This window comes from Malania oleifera, chromosome 4 (assembly GCF_029873635.1).
Source record: "Malania oleifera isolate guangnan ecotype guangnan chromosome 4, ASM2987363v1, whole genome shotgun sequence".
NCBI classification, from domain to species: Eukaryota; Viridiplantae; Streptophyta; class Magnoliopsida; order Santalales; family Ximeniaceae; genus Malania; species Malania oleifera.
In genome coordinates this window covers 79880937-79900107 of record NC_080420.1, presented here as the reverse complement: position 1 = coordinate 79900107, position 19171 = coordinate 79880937, and the positions used below count along the sequence as shown (strand labels likewise).

The 19171-nt window shown below is 36.0% G+C and overlaps 1 protein-coding gene across 2 annotated transcripts in view; it reads left to right on the top strand.

Annotated features, from left to right (window-relative positions):
- The window catches only part of LOC131152729 (uncharacterized), a 136212-nt gene that overhangs the window by 62856 nt on the left and 54185 nt on the right, over positions 1-19171 (top strand). For both annotated transcript variants that reach the window (XM_058104568.1, XM_058104569.1), the window contains exon 6: positions 6670-6890. In XM_058104568.1, coding sequence (XP_057960551.1) covers positions 6670-6890 — 221 coding nt within the window. The remainder of the gene's footprint in view (positions 1-6669; positions 6891-19171) is intronic.

Here is a 19171-nt window from a genome sequence, read left to right as displayed (position 1 = left end):
GACTCTGCTGCTATTGACCATATGATAGGTGTAACCAACTTCTTTTGTGCCCTATAGTATCCTAAAAATCTACCTCAAGTTACCCTTAGGAATAGTAAATCCTACTTCGTCCACACGTCTCTTTATTCTGCTTTATGCATTTCTGAGGCCCCTTTCAATCTCATGTCAGTTGGTAAGCTTACAAAAGCACTATATTGTTTTGTGACCTTCTTTCCCGATTCTTTGATTATTTAGGACTTGAAGATGAGGAAGACAATTGGCATAGGATGTGAGGCTCGTGGACCCTACTAGTTTGAGTTGCTCTTTTCTCCCACTGCTTCAAATCCATTGTCACCTTGGTCATTCGTCCTTGAGCAAATTAAAACAACTAGTTTTTACCTCTAGTTTTGTGTCGAGTCTTAAGTGTGGGTCTTGTCAATTGGCAAAACAACATTGTTTTCCCTTTGCTTCTTGAGTCAAAAAATGGGCAGATAGCCCTATTGTGCTTGTCCGTTCTGATGTTTGGGTTCCTAGTTGTGTCACGTTGAAATTAGGGTTTCGGTACTTTGTTACATTTGTCAATGACTACTCTAGGATGACTTGGTTGTATTTAATGAAAGATTTTTCTTTGTGCTTGTCCGTTCTGATGTTTGGGTTCCTAGTTGTGTCACGTTGAAATTAGGGTTTCGGTACTTTGTTACATTTGTCAATGACTACTCTAGGATGACTTGGTTGTATTTAATGAAAGATTTTTCTTAGTTGTTTAATATATTTTGTGCATTTTGTTCTTAAATAACAACTTAGTTTGATATGCCAGCCAAGATAATTTGTATTGATACTGCTAAGAAGTACTTTAGTGCCCAATTTTGTACCTATATGAAAATTTCCGGTATTATTCGTTAGTCTTTTTGTACCCACACTCCACAATAAAATGGAGTTGCAAAACGGAAAAACAGACATATTGGCGAAGTCACTCGTACCTTATTGTATCAAATGAATGTCCCCAAAGCTTCTATAGTGATATCGTGCTCATTGCTTGCTCTCTCATTAATAAAATGCCATACTCTATCCTTGGTCGTAAATTCCATGTTCAATTATCCTCCCTTGGGCTCCTTTGTTCTCCCTTCTTCCTTGTATTTTTAGTTGTGTTTTTTTTTGTCCATTAGTTAACTCCAGGAACAGATAAGTTGGATCCTCGCACTATCGAAAGTATTTTTCTAGGGCTTTCTTATATTGAAAGGGATATTGATGTTATAGCCCTACCTTACATTAATTTTTCCTTTGTTGATGTCACCTTGTTTGAGTCTACACGATACTATGATTCCTTGAGTTTTGTTGACCTTAATGAGTCCCTTCCTTTGCCTTGTCTTCTGGATCCTAACCTAATATCTGTGTGCCAATCCTCCAACGTATTCATCTAGTTTGAGTCCTTCTCGTCTTTTGGATAATCTCAATTTGCATGTATACACACGACTACTCAAGGGAGGAGAGCATCCTCTAGCTTCCACTTCTACACCTTTATTTCCCTAATCAAATGATCCTATTTCCTAAGATTTTGATCCGCCCATTGCTGTTCGAAAGGTAAATGTAGTTGTAACCAACTCTATTCTTCTTTCACTCGTATTACTGTTTCACTCGTGGTTGTAACAAAAAGTCCTTCTCGTCTATTGTTGCTCTTCCAAAATCTATTTCTAAAGCTCTATCCCATTCTGGGTGAAAGAATGCAATGATTGAAGGGATGCACACATGATAGGATAGTGATACTTGGGAGTTGGTACCTCTTCCTCCTAATAAGTTTGTGGTTGGTTGTTGTTAGGTGTATACTATGAAGGCCATTCCAGATGGTTCTATGGCTTGATTTAAGGCTCACCTTGCTGCTAAGGGATATACTCAAATGTATGGTTTGGATTATTTAGACACATTCTCTCCCATTGCTAAACTAGCTTCAGTACATTTGTTCTTCTCCTTAGCTACTACTTGTCATTGGCCTCTACGTTAGTTAGATGTGAAGAATGCTTTCCTACGTGGTGATATGGACATTTGGGTTTGTTGCTCATGGGGAGTCAAACTTTGTATGTCGGCTCAAGGAATCTTTATACAGTTTAAAATAGTCTTTGAGCGTGGTTTGGTCGATTCAATGTTGTCACACTTGAGTTTGGCCTTCAATGGTGTGTTGTGGATCACTCTGTGTTTTATCGTCATGCTCCATCTGTCAGGATTTGGCTTATTGTGTATGTGGATGATATTGCGATTATTGGAGATGGTGATCAAGGCATCCATGATCTAAAACTTTTCCTACAGACTAATTTTGAGACAAAGGATATGGGATCACTGAAGTACTTTGAAGTATTGAGATCTCATACAGGAATAGTCTTGTCATAGAGAAAGTGTGTTCTTGATCTTTTAGATGAGACTGAGTTGTCGAGATCCAAACCTATTGATACACCCATGGATCCAACAGTAAGTTAGTATCAGATATGGGGATTTGTTGCCCAACCTACAGCAGTACCAGAGACTTGTCGTAAAGTTGAATTATCTTACAATCACTCAACTAGATATATCTTTTGCAACAAGTGTGGTGAGTCAGTTTCTCGATTCTCCTAGAGCAAGTCACTTGGATGCTGTAATTTGCATCATAAGATATCTCAAAGGTGCATCAAGGAGAGGTCTCTTATATCAAGATTAGGGTCTCACATATACTTAGGGATATATATTGATATAGATTGGGCCAGATCGCCTTTTGTCTGAAGATCCACAATCGGGTACTATATTTTTGTTGGTGGTAATTTGGTTTCGTGGAAGAGCAAGAAACAAATTGTGGTGGCCACATCAAGTGCTAAGTCAAAGTATATGACTACGGCTCACACTACATGTGAAATTGTTTGATTGAAGACCATGTTGGAAGATCTAGGTTTTCCACATTCTCAACCTAATCAAGTTGCTACACATATTGCCTCCAACCTTGTCTTCCATATGTGGACAACACACATAGAAGTTGATTGCCACTTTGTTAAGAAGAAACTTGTATAGAAGCTCATTACAACCACTCATGTGAATTCTGATTTTCAACTTGCTGATTCGTTCACTAAAAGCCTTGGCCGGTGCTCGTGTGAAATTTATTTGTATCAAGCTAGGAGCATATGGTATATGTGCTCCAGCTTGAGGGGGAGTGTTGATGGTTATTTGGTCATTTAGAATTATTGGCTCATGTTAGGTTTATGTTAGTAAGTGGGAGTTAGTAAGGTCTTCCATTTCACCCAATTATTCAACACTATAACACAAGGGAAGTCATCTGACCTGAATGGGACTGACTTGGCTGGGAGAACAGGAGATTAGATGATTCTTCTTCATAGATGCTAGGGAGATTTGCTGCTCCTTCTTTGTAGATTCCAAGAAGATGTTATGATTTTCCTTTGCAGGTTGGCCTGAGTGGTTGGCTTGGTCTGGAGAACGGGAGATCTTATGATTCTCCTTTGCAGGTTGACCTGAATGGTTTTGACTTGGTCTGGAGAACGGGAGATCAGATGATTCTTCTTCTTAGATGCCAGAGAGACTAGCTCCTCCTTTGCAGGTGCTAGGGAGATGGTATGATTCTTATTCGCAGGTGCGAGGGATGTCCCTTGCTTTTTCTGTGCAGGTAGTAGGCAAGGCTCCAGACAAAGATCTTAAAGATGGTGGGTCTTGGAGAGGATATTTCGGTTAGTGGTTGGCTTGTCAAGCAGTCTAGAAAGGATTCGCTGATAGGTTGTGAAAATGAGAGTTTAGATGGTGGACTAGGAAAAGCAGCAAGTAAGCAGTGTAGGCTTGGGATCTTGCTCACATCTATGGATTAGATGACGAGAAGGATTTAGAAGCTCAAGAGTTGTTAGACAAGATGGGCTTGTTGTTGTCTAATCCTTGAGGAAAATCATTTGTTGTCTCATGGCCCCTGCTTGCCTCATCGGGCTCTCTAGATCGAAGGAAAAATCCTTTGATCTGTTCTTAGAGAGAGTAGAGGAGGGTAGTTTCATTTTGTTGTTTGAAAGGAATCTCATTTGCAATCATGGGGTTATGATTTCTTTGGAAGCACTGCAGTAGTTTGTCGATGATCTATCTGTGGTGTTTGGGTGGCTAGGGAGTGTCTCTTAGAACAAGATATGTGTTAGTTTGCCACTTTATCTAAAAGCTTAAGCTGTTAGGTTGTGGGCCAACAATGTATGTCAAGCCTTAACACTCCCTGCATGTGCAGCCCAACAGCACGTGGAGAAATAAACAATGGATAAATAATTCCCATTATGGGGTATTCAATAATTTTTAAGCTCAACATAATAAACACGGGCAACAAGACTAGAACCTAGGACCTCTTGGCAACCAGGGCTCCGATACCATGTTAGATTTCCACTTTACCTAAAATCTTAAGCTGTTAGATTGTGGGCCAACAATATATATCAAGCATTAACAATATGGAAGGTGGATTATTGGATGGTGGTTAGAGTGATGAGGAAAGGAAGTTCTTGGAATTAAGGTTGAGGTGAAATAGGTAAAGGTTTTCCATTTTTATTCCAGGTGGTGTTCGTGATGAAGGTTGCTAGAGTTTTGGAAGAGAGATTTGTCCGTCGGTGATGGATTTAGTTAATGAAGATAGTTGTAAAGTGAGTGTAGTGCAGTGAGCACCTCGATCTTGGAAGGAAGTTGTATTGCTAGGGAAATAGCAAATTAGCAACTTTGTGTGAAGTGTGTGAATCTACAGCAGAAGTTAATTGGTGTTTTTGTGAGACAGTTGGAACGTCAAGTTGATGAGGCTGGTTCCAGGTCTTTAATAGAGGTGGCTAGGGTTTGGACCCGTGTCTTTCTCTCTAGTGTGTTAGATTTGGGCCTTTTGTTGGGTAATATAGTTTCTTTAGGTTTAGACCTGGATTCATGGTCTTAAATTTCCACGAAATTGTCGAAATTTCTGATTTCCGTCACCCTCAAAATCGAAATGGCTATCGATTTCCACCTTGCATAATTTTTGTCTTAATCTCAACGAATCATCCGAAATTTATCAAAATCTTGAAATTTTAGTGAAACTTGTCGAAATTTTAACTATATGATGAAATTTTGTCAGAATTCAAATGAAAAATTTAGGAGTGAGGTGAAATTTCTATCTTAATTTATTTTATAGAAACAAAAGATTATTGCAAGTGCTTTTGAAATTATATAAAAAAATAAACTTACAGTAACATTTTATTTAACCATTCATGTCTAAACTATCATTATTTGTGTACTAAATAATATTTAAATGATTTATGAATTTCATTTGTATTAACTGAATATGTTTAATGTACATTATCTTACAAATATGTTTGATACACATACTATTTTACAAGTTTTCCACCTCCTACAAAACATAGATGTATTAGTTTTGTACTATATTAGTCCTAAAACTTATATTATTATGTTTGTTAACCATTTCTATTGTTTCACAAAGAATTCCAAGCTTTATTACTAATTTTCGTTATTTTTTCAAATCGAAATCGAAATTGACATCGAAATCGAAATTTCCGTCAAAATTTCTGTATTTTTGGAGTTTCAAAAATTGAGTCGAAATCGAAATCGAAATCGAAATTTAAGACCTTGCCTGGATTCAGCTCAAATATCATTGCAGTTGAGACTTGAGAGTTAATGGGGCCAATGTGTGCGAGATAAAATGCTCTTAAATGGGCTCCATTTCAAGCTCAGTTATCTGAACCATGTAAAGATTCTCAGTGCTGTCTTAGAAAGGGCTCTCTTATATTTCTTTCTTTTTTTTTGATTTTTTTTTTTAGATTATATCTTATCCTCCTTTTATATTCTTCCTTCTCTTAATAAAATTTTTTTGCTAATAAAAAATTGTAGAAAGAGTAACAATTTATCTTTTATAATTTTCTTTGGTTTCTCAATAACAAAATTCAGCATTTGGTTTGAAAAAAATATAGAAAGAACTAGTACAAAATTTTAGATTTTAGATACATTCTCAACACGACTATAGTACTTTACACTTGCCAAAAAGTGTAATGAATGGCTTTTGGCAGACTCTAATATGGTTTCTTTCCTTGCTTATGTCATGTCCTTCAGCAGATGCTTGGTTGGTTAGATGCAGGAGCTTAGGTGTTTGTGATCTCTTTTTTAGTTGTTACTGTAGATTGCTTCAGGATAGTACATGGGTATTGATGAACTATAGGGTTAAGACAAGAAGGAGCAACATTTACTCCCTCTCTCCACATCCTTCTCTCTCTGTATCGTTATCAATGGCATGATTGTCTTGTATGATGGCTGTAATTGGCCCCAGAATCTGTATTAGTAAATAAAGTATTGTCTTCAAATTACTGTCTTTCTATTTTCTGAATTTCTTTCTCTTCTACATGAATTTGCTAATTCTTTGCAATGACAAATTCAATGTGCTGCATTAGCATAAATGAAAATCTTCAATTTTTCCCCTCTGTGATTTCAGGCACTAATTTTTTAGCTCAAAGATTTTGTGATCATTTAAACGTATTCTAATTGGTATGCACTAGATGGCTGTCTTATGTTGACTCTAGAATCTGTACTAGATTACTTAAAGTGTGCCCTGTGGACTACTTTTTCTTTCTATTTTTTAAGTTCTTCAATGCTTTGGACTAGAAAATTCAATGTGCTGCATTTATTATAATTGAAACATCAATATGTTTTTTGCTGTGGTGTGATTTTCAGGTACTAATTTAACTCAAAGATTCCGCGATCAATTTAATCCTATGCTAATTGATCAAAATATGGCATGGTCGTCATCAGATTTTACTGTCATCCGCATGCCTTTATCATCAGAGTTCATGAAAGAAGGACTTGAGCATGGATCAAAAAGAATAAAACAAATATTTGACCGATTTTTGGAGCATGCTTCTATATCACTTTTATATTTGAAGTCTGTTTTTCAGGTACTACTAGTTTTGAATGACTCTTGCTAACTGTTCAGCTATGATGCTCAAGCTGCCATTGCTAAAACATTTTTAATTCAAACATTTTCTATTTCTTTTATCTTGCAACATTACTCTTTAATAGGGCTCTTGAAATTTCACTCTGATTTTCCACAAGGAATTCTAATTTTCTTTTGAATTGCTATGTGTGCCTCGAAAAATGATCCTTTACTTTAGTATGCTTATTTTATTCATTGAGTGAAAAATGCTTGCTTTTTTTATTGGTAATGTAATTTGACAAAACATTCTATCCTTGTATCTGATATTGGTTTTATAAATTGTTTTCCGAACCAGATGACATATGATAACTACACTATATCTTATCATCAGATGGCACCTCTATATATATATGGGGAGAGAGTGAGAGAGAGAGAGAGTGAGCGATGCAAAACAGGAGGGTAGAAAATAAGAGTAGAAATACAACAAAAATAAAAATAAAATAAAGAGCAAATATCTGGGCAGTGCTCAGTAAAAGCTGATGGGGTACTGCCTTTGGGTAATTGCAAGTGAGCATATTCTACTAAAATATTTAGAAATTAGGGATTTGTCTTTGTTTAAGAAATTTTAGCATTTTACAAATTTTACTTAATTTAGTGTTTCTATGGATATTTTAGTTATGTTGAGGTTTATTTTGATATTTAATTACTTTGAGATTATTTTGTAACTTTTGTTTGTTTATTTTAAGGCTTTCTTTGTTTCTTATAAATATAGGCGTATGGATGTGAGAAATTATTGATTTGTATTATTAAATTGCCTATGCTCTTATCCACATTAGTCTCGCTCGCTCCCCCTCAAGCCTGGTTCTTTCTCTTCTTCTCTCTTCCTTCTTATCTTAATCCTGACTCTCTCTCTCTCTCTCTCTCTCTCTCTCTCTCTCTCTCTCTCTCTCTCTTGCTGTCCTACATAATATTGTTATTAGAGTACACTCAGTTTGAGTCAGGAATCGCTCTGTTGCCACCAGTACATTAATCCCCTCTTACTGTCCAGCTTGTGTTTTCATTGCAGGCCAGTTCATTTATCAGTTCAGAGCCCTTTCAATTGAAAGTTTGAGCCTCAAAAAATGAAAATTCTGTATTTCTTTGACATGGAAGACAGAAGCAAGGCATAGAAAAAATCAAAAAACAAAAAATAAAATAAAAATAAATTTCTGATGGAAAGAGGAAGATTCTGCAGAAGCACAGAAGTGGGGAAAAAACACAGTTCGTTGTTGCTGTGATAGAGAAGACTGAGAAGAGGCATAGTGAAAATGTGAGAGAAAAAAGAAGGCATATCTGCTAGATCTGATATCAAATTTAAAAAAGAAGAAAAAAGAGAAAAAAATGTACCTACTGCCATAGATGATTTGAAGTTTAATCAAAGGAAAAGGGGTTCCTTCTTCATTGAAACCCTCTCCTGAAATTCTGGTCATCAGAACCAATACTTAAAGCAAACGAACTGAGCATCGTCTAGCCTATTATGACCAACAACTTGCTATCATCACATCCCATATTTGCAATTCTATGTCATATCTGGCGCTGCACCCATCTTAGCCTAAGCCCTGTTCTCTATCTTCAGGTTTACGATCTGTCCTTAATTCTCTGTATGCTCATGGGCATCAGTGAAACAATTCAAGTGATTACCTAATCTCTTGCTTGACCCAATGTTTTTTCTTTCCCTGACTCAATATGAAAGTAAACCCAATTGAGCCCATGCCTTGCAGCCAGTTAACAATGCCCAGATTGTGGATGCTATTTTATTGGCTAATGAGGTTGTGGAGGAGGAATGGATTTTGGAAAGGCTTATAATCGAGTTAGTTGGAAGTTCCTGGATAGGGTTTTGGAAAGGAAAGGTTTTGGGGTTAGGTGGGTGTATCGGATGAGGGTTTGTTTGTTTAATACTTTATTTTCAATTGTTATCGATGGGGGCCCTAAGTCATGGTTTAAAGCTTCAAGTGGTTTTAGGCAAGGAAGCAAGGACTGAAATGAATTAGGCAGAAGGGACCGAAATAGATTAGGACCTTTTTGTCGTATGAGAGGAGATACCAAAATCAATAACCTAGTGTGAGGAGGAAACAGAGGAAAGAGGCTTGGCTGCACATGAATGAGCTACGGTAGCACTAGATGTAGAAGATTGTGTTTGGAGCTGTTGAACCATGTGAACAAGATTTTTATACCCCTACCAGTACATGGTAGATGATGTACTCTAACTCCTCAGAGGAGCCGCTGTGTACACTTGAATTGTCAATAGTATAATCACCTTTGGCGAATGCCTTATTGGTTCAAGCTTGTTTCATGGAGATCCCAACAACGATCAACAATTTAATTGTCCTTTCTGCAATGTGTTCAAATGAAAAACTGCCACAATATAACCGTGGCCCTAATACACTACCTCTGCCATGATTTTTGAGAAGAGGCAGTGCCAAACATGGCTGAACTATCACAGGAAGAAGCTTGAGAGGAGAATTGAGACCCATTGTTGGTGATCCCTGGATTCTAGCATATGCTTCATTTGTGGATGGTATGGATCTGATCATGGATGGGTTGATGCATAGGACTCAACCCAGACAGAAACTTGGCTGCCAAGAACTCTGCAGTCTCTTGATCATCTGTGCATCGGAACTAATTGGCTGGTTGGTATAGTTTCGCTACATGCCTTCAAGAGTGCTTTAATATGTGCTGATGGGCCTACCTTCTTGGTCATACTTGAAAACTTATCACTCCACACTCACAACCTCACCCTCCCCCCACCGAACAGAATCTAACAGCCCGACTAGGATGGCTGCCTCATCGGATTATTTTTGTTTGGTTCCTGTTGTAATATTTCCAGGAATGTACATAGGATTTCTGTGTCAATCTTTAATTCAAAATGGGAATCCTAGTGGTTATTTCAAGAAGATGACCATTATCCCCTTATCAAATGTATAACGAATGCATGAACAATTATATTTTTGACTCAAAAACCTACAAAGTATATGTACTTAATTAGATTTTGTTAAGGTTTGATATACATTGTTGGCTCAAAACCTAATAGCTTAAGTTTTTAGTTAAAGTGGTAATCTAACATGGTATCAGAGCTGGTTACCAAGAGGTCCTAGGTTCTTGTTTTGTTGTCCACGTTTATTGTGTGGTGTTTAAAAAATTATTGTACTTCCTATAATGTGTGTTGTTTATAGCGTGTTTATTTTCCCATGTGCTGCTGGGCTGCACACACGGGGGATTGTTAAGGCTTGATATACATTGTTGGCCCATAACCCAATAGCTTTAGCTTTTAGGTAAAGTGATATAACAACAACAACAAAAAAATCAAGCCTTTTGTCTCACTAGGTGGGGTTGGCTCTATGAAACCTTTTCCGCCAATTTATGTGATCATGGTCCATTTCTTTTGACAAATCTTTTAGGTAAAGTGATTATCTAACAAATCTATGTCCTAAAATTTTCAAAAATTTTAAATTTATAACATTTAACAATTAATTATTGATTAATGAAATAATTAAGGACAACATAGTGTTTACATATTGATTTTTATATTTAGTTTCTATAAAACAATAATAATATTAGTTTTATTTAATAAATTAAAAATTCCAATTAAAAGGTTAATTAGCATAAATATTAACACTTTAATAGACATTTTAAATATTGTCTAATTAAAAAAATTAATTAAAATTTTATGATTAATATTTGTAATAAATATTTTTAATATTTCTAATTGTAAAATTAGCTAAGATTTATGTTAATTAATATTTTTTATCACCATTTAAATATTTTCTAACTAAAGTTTTAATTATTTCCTAATTAATAATTAATTGAATTTTAATTAAAACTTTATAATTGATTATTTAATTAACATTATATATATTTTCTAATAAACATAATTAATATTTATGCTAATTTAAATTTTTGCTTTAAAATCTAATAATGGAACATGATTATATTATATTATAGGGGCATTATTATCCAAAAGTCAAAATAGTGAGAGCAATTTGGTCCAAAATGTAGGTTTCCCATGGGAATAAGATTCCCATGAAACTTGCCCATGGGGGGAGGTGGGAATAGGATGCCCATGTCTCATGGGAAACCTTACATTACTAGGAATGTGAATATGTCCGCTATGTCAGACTCCTATGCTCAACAAACATGGGAATGAGATGCCATGGGCATCATTTTCCTGGGAATCTTGAAGGATGCTGCATAACAAACATCCCCTAAGTGGCAGCCACGACCACAGAACTGAGGTGACAGTGTCTTGGGAGGAATCATAGACATAAATAGTCACTTACTCATACTGTCAAAGTTGGCTTTGACTACACATAACAGAGTGGGCCACCTTAGTTGTTAAATTGAGATTCAAACCGTGAATCGAAAGTCCAATTTTGGGAATCAAGAATCGAAAACCGAATCAAATTGTAAGATTCGGTTCAAATTTTCAAAATCAATTCTAAGTGATATGCTTATATTGATTTACGAACAAGAAGTAAAATAGTACAATACATTTGAATTTTGCCAATATAAAAATCATATTCCATATGTATGCTTTTCCTAAGAAAATGAAAAGTAAGGGAATGAATGAAGAAAAAAAAAAAAAGAACTTGTGCTGTTTAAGGGAAAGATATCAAGAAAAGATAATAAAAAACTGAACTTTGAGTGTTTATTAACAATTTTTAAAAATATTTCACGCATATTGTTTCTCAAATTAAAAATAAAAAATAATTAACTTAAGAAATGACAATAATCGAACAAACTAGTAAAAGCACCAAGTTTTGTATTTTGACAATACAACAAAACATGAGCACTACCTTAGCAGAGTGTTTTGCCTTGTCTTCTCAATGCCAGAAAACTATACGACTCTAAAAGTGAAGAATGGCTTTGTGAAGGCAATATAAGACCTAAAGTTCTATTTTCTCCATTTTTTAGCACAAAAAAAGACATGGATATGGAACGAACGGCAATCATTTAAATAAAAACCAATAAGAAAAAGAAATGGGGTTTTGAACAAGTCGTATCTATCAGGATATAATAGGCCTAGAATTGTGTGAATTGATAGATTCAAATCGATTCATCGGATTTGCGAGGTGAATTGATATATTCAGCAATGATTCAGTTGTTGTTAGACTCACTAGTTTGATTCTAATCGATTTGTTTTGGAATTGATACAAATCGTGTGAAATGAATTGTGAATCGTAAGATTTTTAATGACTATGGGCCACACTTTGAGCACACAGAAGAGAGAACCATAATTAAGAACTGCTGGCACTTAACAGCAGTGCAGGCACTCAATAAACCTGGCAGCTGCTAGAAGCATATGCCGGCATGACAAGGAGAAGACCACCTATCACTGTTGTAGAATTATTAGATATCTGTCAGCCTTTATTAGAGGCTGATTTAGGAGATTTACAGCTAACAAATCAGTTGATTTGTTAGCAATTTTTGGTTCCACGATCCTAGGGGATTTGGGTAGAGCATGTTACCCGATTCTGTAGATAGTCTTTCCTATTTTACTGCTTTCCATTTTAAATAGGATATTCTATTTTCAATAGGTTGTAAATATCCCTAGTAATTAGATGAGAATTATCATCTATTTAAAGGGAATGTAATGTTTTCCATAATTTAGTGGAATATTCAATTTTATTTTCCACATTTCAACATGGTGTCGTAGCATCCTCTGAACCCTAATTTTCCCATATGGCCAAGTACGGTATGGCCACTAGGAGATGCGATTCCACCTCTTCAGCCTCAGACGTCACCACCAATCAGGAAGCCATGGTCTCAGCCAACAGCAGCAGTTCAGATAGCAGCCTCATGCTCATTATAGGACACAAACTTAATGGGAATAACTATCTCCAATGGTCCCATTCCGTGATGATGTTTATATGCAGAAAGGGAAAGGATGATTATCTCTCAGGAGTTGCAGCCCAGCCAAGCAAGGATAATGCAAAGTTCAAAACATGGAAATAGGAAAATAACATGGTCATGTCATGGCTCATTAATTCCATGACAAATGACATTGGAGAAAATTTCTTCTCTATGGAATAGCGAAGGAGATTTGGGAAGCTACCAAGGAAACGTATTCTAACAATGAGAATACATCTAAATTATTCAAGGTGGAAAGTGTTCTCCATGACTTACGCCTAGAAGATTTGATAGTGACCCAATAGTTCAACACACTCAACCACTACTGGCAACAACTGGACTTATTCAAGGAGCACTATTGGAACTGTCCCGAAGATGGAATCAGATATAAACAAATTGTTGAAAAGAAAAGAATATATGAATTTCTGATTGGATTAAATAAAAATCTTGATGAAGTACAAGGAAGAATCTTAGGATCCAAAGCACTGCCAAACATCCGAGAAGTGTTTTCAAAAGTTCGCCAAGAGGAGAGTCGAAAGAAGATAATGATGGGCCCTCAAGATTCTACAATAAACCTAGAGAGTTTAGTCCTTGCGGTTCGAGGAAATCCATATAACAGTAGTGACAATAGACCGAAGAAAGGGAGGCTGTGGTGTGACCATTGTCGACGTTCTGGTCACACCAAGGACACCTGCTGAAAAATCAACATTAAACCCGCAGATTGGAAACCTTCCCGCTTTGCCAACGACAGAGAAGGACGGGGAAATTTCGTCTCGGTAGATGAAAAACCAACACCACCCGAGACCAGTCTCTTTAGCAAGGAGCAACTAGAATTGTTGTAGACAATGTTCAGCCAATCTTTAGCAGCCCCTACTATTGTCGTTGGTACCGGTTCTTTGGCACACAAAGTTAATTTTTTAAGAGCTCTTAATGCTAAAAAGGAGAAGCTAGGTCCATGGATTATAGACTCAGGAGCATCGGACCATATGACTGGAGATGAAAATTTTTTTTCTACTTACAGTCCCTCTTGTGAAAATTTAACAATCAGGATAGTAGATGGTTCACTCTCAAAGGTGGCTGGTACAATTTCTGTTAAAATTTCAGAGAACTTAACACTCAACTCAGTTCTATTAGTGCCAAATTTGGATTGCAATTTACTGTCTATTAGTAAACTCACTCGGGATCTCAATTGTGCTACTAAATTTTTCCCAAATATGTGTGAATTTTAGGTTTTGGATTCGGGGAAGACGATTGGCAGTGCTAAGATGTGCTCTATCTTCTCGAGGTTAATGATCCTCCTCAAGGAACAACTCACAAATCTGATTGTTTAGTGTCTAGAAGTCAAAGTTAATTTTCTGTCGTTTGTTCTAATAATGATTGTGCAATTATGCTATGATAATATAGGTTAGGACATACAAATTTCTTGTATCTCGAGAAACTCTTTCCTTCATTATTCAATAATAAAAATCCAAATGATTTTCAGTGTGAGATGTGTCAATTTTCAAAACATGTTCGCAACTCTTATCCCAACCGACCCTTCAAAGCGTCCCAACCCTTTCAATGATTCATAGTCATGTGTAGGGGCAATCTAGGATCAAGAATATTATTGGGTCTCGCTGGTTTATATCTTTTATGGATGATCACACTAAACTTACCTGATATTCCTCATGAAAGAAAAGTTAGAGGTAGGTCAGATTTTTAAAAATTTTTAACACCATGATCCAAACACAATTCCAAGCAAAAATACAGATTGTGAAAACTGATAATGCCAAAGAATATTTCAAATCCATTCTTGATGATTATCTCTCGAGTCAAGGTATAATACACCAAAGTTCTTGTGTCGACACGACACCATGGTCTTAAATTTCCACGAAATTGTCGAAATTTCCATTGAAATTTTCGATTTATGTCACCCTTGAAATCCAAATGGCAATTGATTTCCGTTTTGCATAATTTCCATCGAAATCTCAACGAATCATCCAAAATTTATTGAAATCTCAAAATTTTAGCAAAACTTGTTGAAATTTTAACTATACAATGAAATTTCGTCAGAATTCAAATGAGAAATTTAGGAGTGAAGTGAAATTTCTATCCTAATTTATTTTATGGAAACCAAAGATTATTACAAGTGTTTTTGAAATTATATGAAAAAATAAACTTACAGTAACATTTTATTTAACCATTCATGTCTAAATTATCATTATTTGTATAATAAATAATATTCAAATGATTTATGAATTTCATTTGTATTAACTGAATATGTTTAATGTACATTATCTTACAAATATGTTTGATACACATACTATTTTACAACATTTTCACCTTATACAAAACAAAAATGTATTTAATTTATAATATATTAGTCCTAAAACTTATATTATTATGTGTGTTAACCATTTCTAAAGTTTTGCAAAGAATTCCATCCTTTACTACTAATTTCTGTTATTTTTTCAAATCGAAATCGAAATTGACATTGAATCAAAATTTCTTTTGAAATTTCCGTACTTTTGGAGCTTCGAAATTTGAGTTGAAATCAAAATTTTAGACCTTGGTCGACACTCCTCAGCAAAATGGAATTATCGAAAGAAAAAATTGGCACCTAACAAATGTTGTCCGCTCCCTCGTGTTTTCTACACATGTAACACTTTTGGGGTGTAGCCATTCGCACTGCAGCCTACCTCATAAAAAGGATGCCCTCTCGCTTTCTCAAATTCCAAACTCCCTACCAAACTCTACTTCAGTCCTTTCCTGATACTTGACTCATCTCCACTATTCCCTTCAAAGTATTCTGGTGCTCAGCTTTATTTCATGTTCATAGTCAACACCGGGGGTAAACTTGATCCTAGAGCCCTTAAGTGCATTTTTCTTGGGTACTCTCCAAACCAAAAGATATTATCACTCCATAGATGTCACTTTTTTGAGCAACAACCATATTACCCCAAATTAGAAATTCAAGGGGAGATTACACAAGAATTCCAGCTTTGGGATATTGAAGAGTTATCTAACCCTTCTTTTGATTTTGGCCCTTCTCACCTATCACAAATTTCTGAATCTATTCCAACTACTGACTCCATTTCTCCTCCACATCATTTCTTAGAATCTCCCGTGAAACATCAACATCTGGACACTATTCAAGCAACAAAAAATGATGTGTTGATTACATATTCACGGAGAAGGAACCAAAAGGAGATAGAACAACAAGCATCCCTTGAGCAAATCCAAGAGTCTAACCCGAGCCCTAGATCAAGTGAAATTCCACTAGGTAACTCTAATCCCGAGACTTCCCATAATGAGTTAACTAATGATGATAGTGATTGTCCTATTGCTGAGAGAAAAGGTGTGAAATCATGCACAAAACACCCAATATACACTTTTGTGTCATATTAGGGGCTGTCATCGAATTTTAGATCTTTTGTTTCCAACCTTGACAAAATCCATGTTGCTAATAACATACAAGAGGCTCTCGGTACACCTGAATGGAAGTCTGCTGTTTGGGAAGAAATTAGTGCACTAGAAAAGAATGGAACATGGGTAATCACATATTACCAATTGGAAAACGTCCAGTAGGTTGCAAATGGATATTCACTGTGAAATACAATGAAGATGGAAGTGTTAACCGATTCAAAGCTCGGCTAGTAGCAAAGGGATTCACTCAATCATATGGAATAGACTACGAAGAGACAATTGCCCCTGTAGCCAAGTTAAATATAGTGTGGGTCCTCTTATCTTTGGCAGCAAATTTAGACTGGCCTCTTCACCAACTAGATGCCAAGAATGCCTTCCTCAATGGAGACCTAGCTGAAGAAGTCTACATGGAAATTCCTCCTGGATTTGAGACACAAGCTACACACAACAAAGTCTGCAAACTGAGAAGATCTTTATATGGGCTCAAGCAATCCCCAAGAGCCTGGTTTGAGAGATTCACAAAGGTAGTCAGGCGGTATGCCTATTCTCAATGTCAATAAGATCATACACTATTTGTTAAATACTCTCTTGAAGGAAGAATTTCTATCCTCGTTGTATATGTGGACGACATCATTCTAACAGGAGATTGTGAGGAGGAAATGAGTAGTCTCAAAAGTATTCTAGCTAAAGAATTTGAAATCAAGGACCTTGGGAATCTCAAATACTTCCTAGGCATGGAAGTGGCACAGTCAAGGAAGGGAATCTTTGTCTCCCAAAGGAAATATGTTCTAGATCTTTTGAAAGAGATTGGGATGCTCGGATGCAAGCCAACAGATACTCCTATGGATTCAACAACCAAACTAGGAGCCAAGGAAGATAGTGCACTAGTGGAAAAAGGCAGATATCAAAGACTAGTTGGAAAACTTATATTTTTTTCTCACACCAGACTTGATATTGGCTTCTCTGTCAGTATGGTGAGTCAATTCATGAACAATCCCATTGAAGAACATATGGAGGCAGTTTATAGAATCCTACGATATCTGAAGCTAACACCAAGTAAAGGATTATTTTTGAGAAGAATCAACAAAGAGATATTGAAGTATTCAGTGATGCAGATTGGGCAGGATTAATACATGATCGAGGTCAACTTCTGGATACTGCACATATGTGTGGGGAAACCTAGTTACATGGCAAAGTAAGAAGCAATCAGTTGTGTCAAGAAACAGTGCAGAAGTTGAATTTAGGGCAATGGCACATGACTTCTGTGAAGGAATATGGCTAAGAAGGCTTATAAAGGAATTAAAGATTTCAGGTGAAGAACCCATGAAGATGTTTTGTGACAATCAATCAGCCATCAACATTGCAAAGAACCCAGTGCATCATGATATAACAAAACACTTGGAGATTGATCGACATTTCATAAAATAAAAAATAGAGGAAGGAATAATGGCTGAGGAGAGAAGAATATGAACCTTAAACGGCTTTGAAACTGACAAATAAGAAAGTCTCTACTTTAAGAGTCGACACGGGAGAAAGGAAGAGGAAAAAAGGGTTGTAACTACGTCAGATTTATCAGGTTTAGAGAAGTTTAGTGTTCTGATATCATGTTGTAAATTTGAAATAAATTGAACTTTCAATGTAGAAAATACAGCACTTAGGGCTAGAGATGGAGAAGAGAAGAAGAGGAGATTAGAGGGAAAGGCCCAGTCAGCAGTGTCTTGCAGCAGGTATGCAGCTCCAGGTTTGCCCTCTTTATATATTAATAACAAAAAAGATTTAGTGGACAAAAATATCTCCGCATGCCACCTAAAACTGAAATTTCATATTCTTTTTTAACAAATATTAATTATTGTGTGAATGCGACTTATTATGACATGGTTGAATAAAATGTTGTTAATATCTGAGTTCAATTTTAGAATTTTAGAAGTCTTGTCATTCATACCCTTCTTCTAATAATCTTTAGTTTCAGTAAAGAAAAAGAAGTTTATTAAGGGTGAAATTTCAATTTTGGTTTTTGAATCTCAAATTCTAATTTCATGAAATTTTGTTGCATTTTTTACATTATCAAAGAATTTATCTGAAATTCAAGATTTTGATAAATTTCAGTTGATTTGTGGAAAGTTTGATGGAAATTTCTTAAGACGTAAATTGACTGCCTTCAGTTTCAAGGGTGGTGGAAGACGGAAATTTTTATTGTGGAAATTTAAAACCATGCCAGCAATTTTGATATTGAAGGTGGAGAGTTGGACGCTATTTATGCATTAGTTGGAAGGGCTGTTAATTAGAACCAGCATGTGGAGTTTGCTGACTATCCAGTTGAAATCCAGCATCTATCAAGGAGTTTCAGGAGCCAGTTGGTGATGAATTACTGCTGTGCCACCAACAAGGGGCATTTGGCATGGCCTGCCTATAGAATGCTTCTAGATAGCTGAAAAGCAGAAAGTGGGTGAGGAATTTCTGAAAACAGAGGGTAGTGCATGAAAGTTGGAGTCCTTGCGCTGTTCCAACATTGCTCATGCCTCGGAGGATCGAACACGAAATATGTGTGTGGATAGTCATATCATTATCATTATCAAAACTGCAGTAAAATGCCATTTCTCAGTTCATCATTTCAATGACATGATTGATATGCTGGTGGCCTCCTAAGTATTCTCTAAGATGTACTGGAGTATCGACTACTGTCAAATTTGAATCACCGAATGAGTGGTGATGAATGGAAACGGTGTTGGACTCTAAGCTGTAGGCAATGCTGTTCAGACTCTCTAATGCACCTAGCAGTCTATTACTTTAAAAAGGGTGATGACTGAGGCACCATAACCTTTCTTAGGAGCATTTTCACTATTTATGTATAGATATTTAGTTAGACAAAGCAATAGCAGTTCATTGCATCAAGTCATTGAGGTTCTTGTCAAAGAGAAACTCTACGTGAATATGAAAAATTCTTGGGAACAAGGTTGTGTTTCTTGGATTTATTGTTTCAGCAGATGGATTAAAGCAGACCATGAGCCAAAA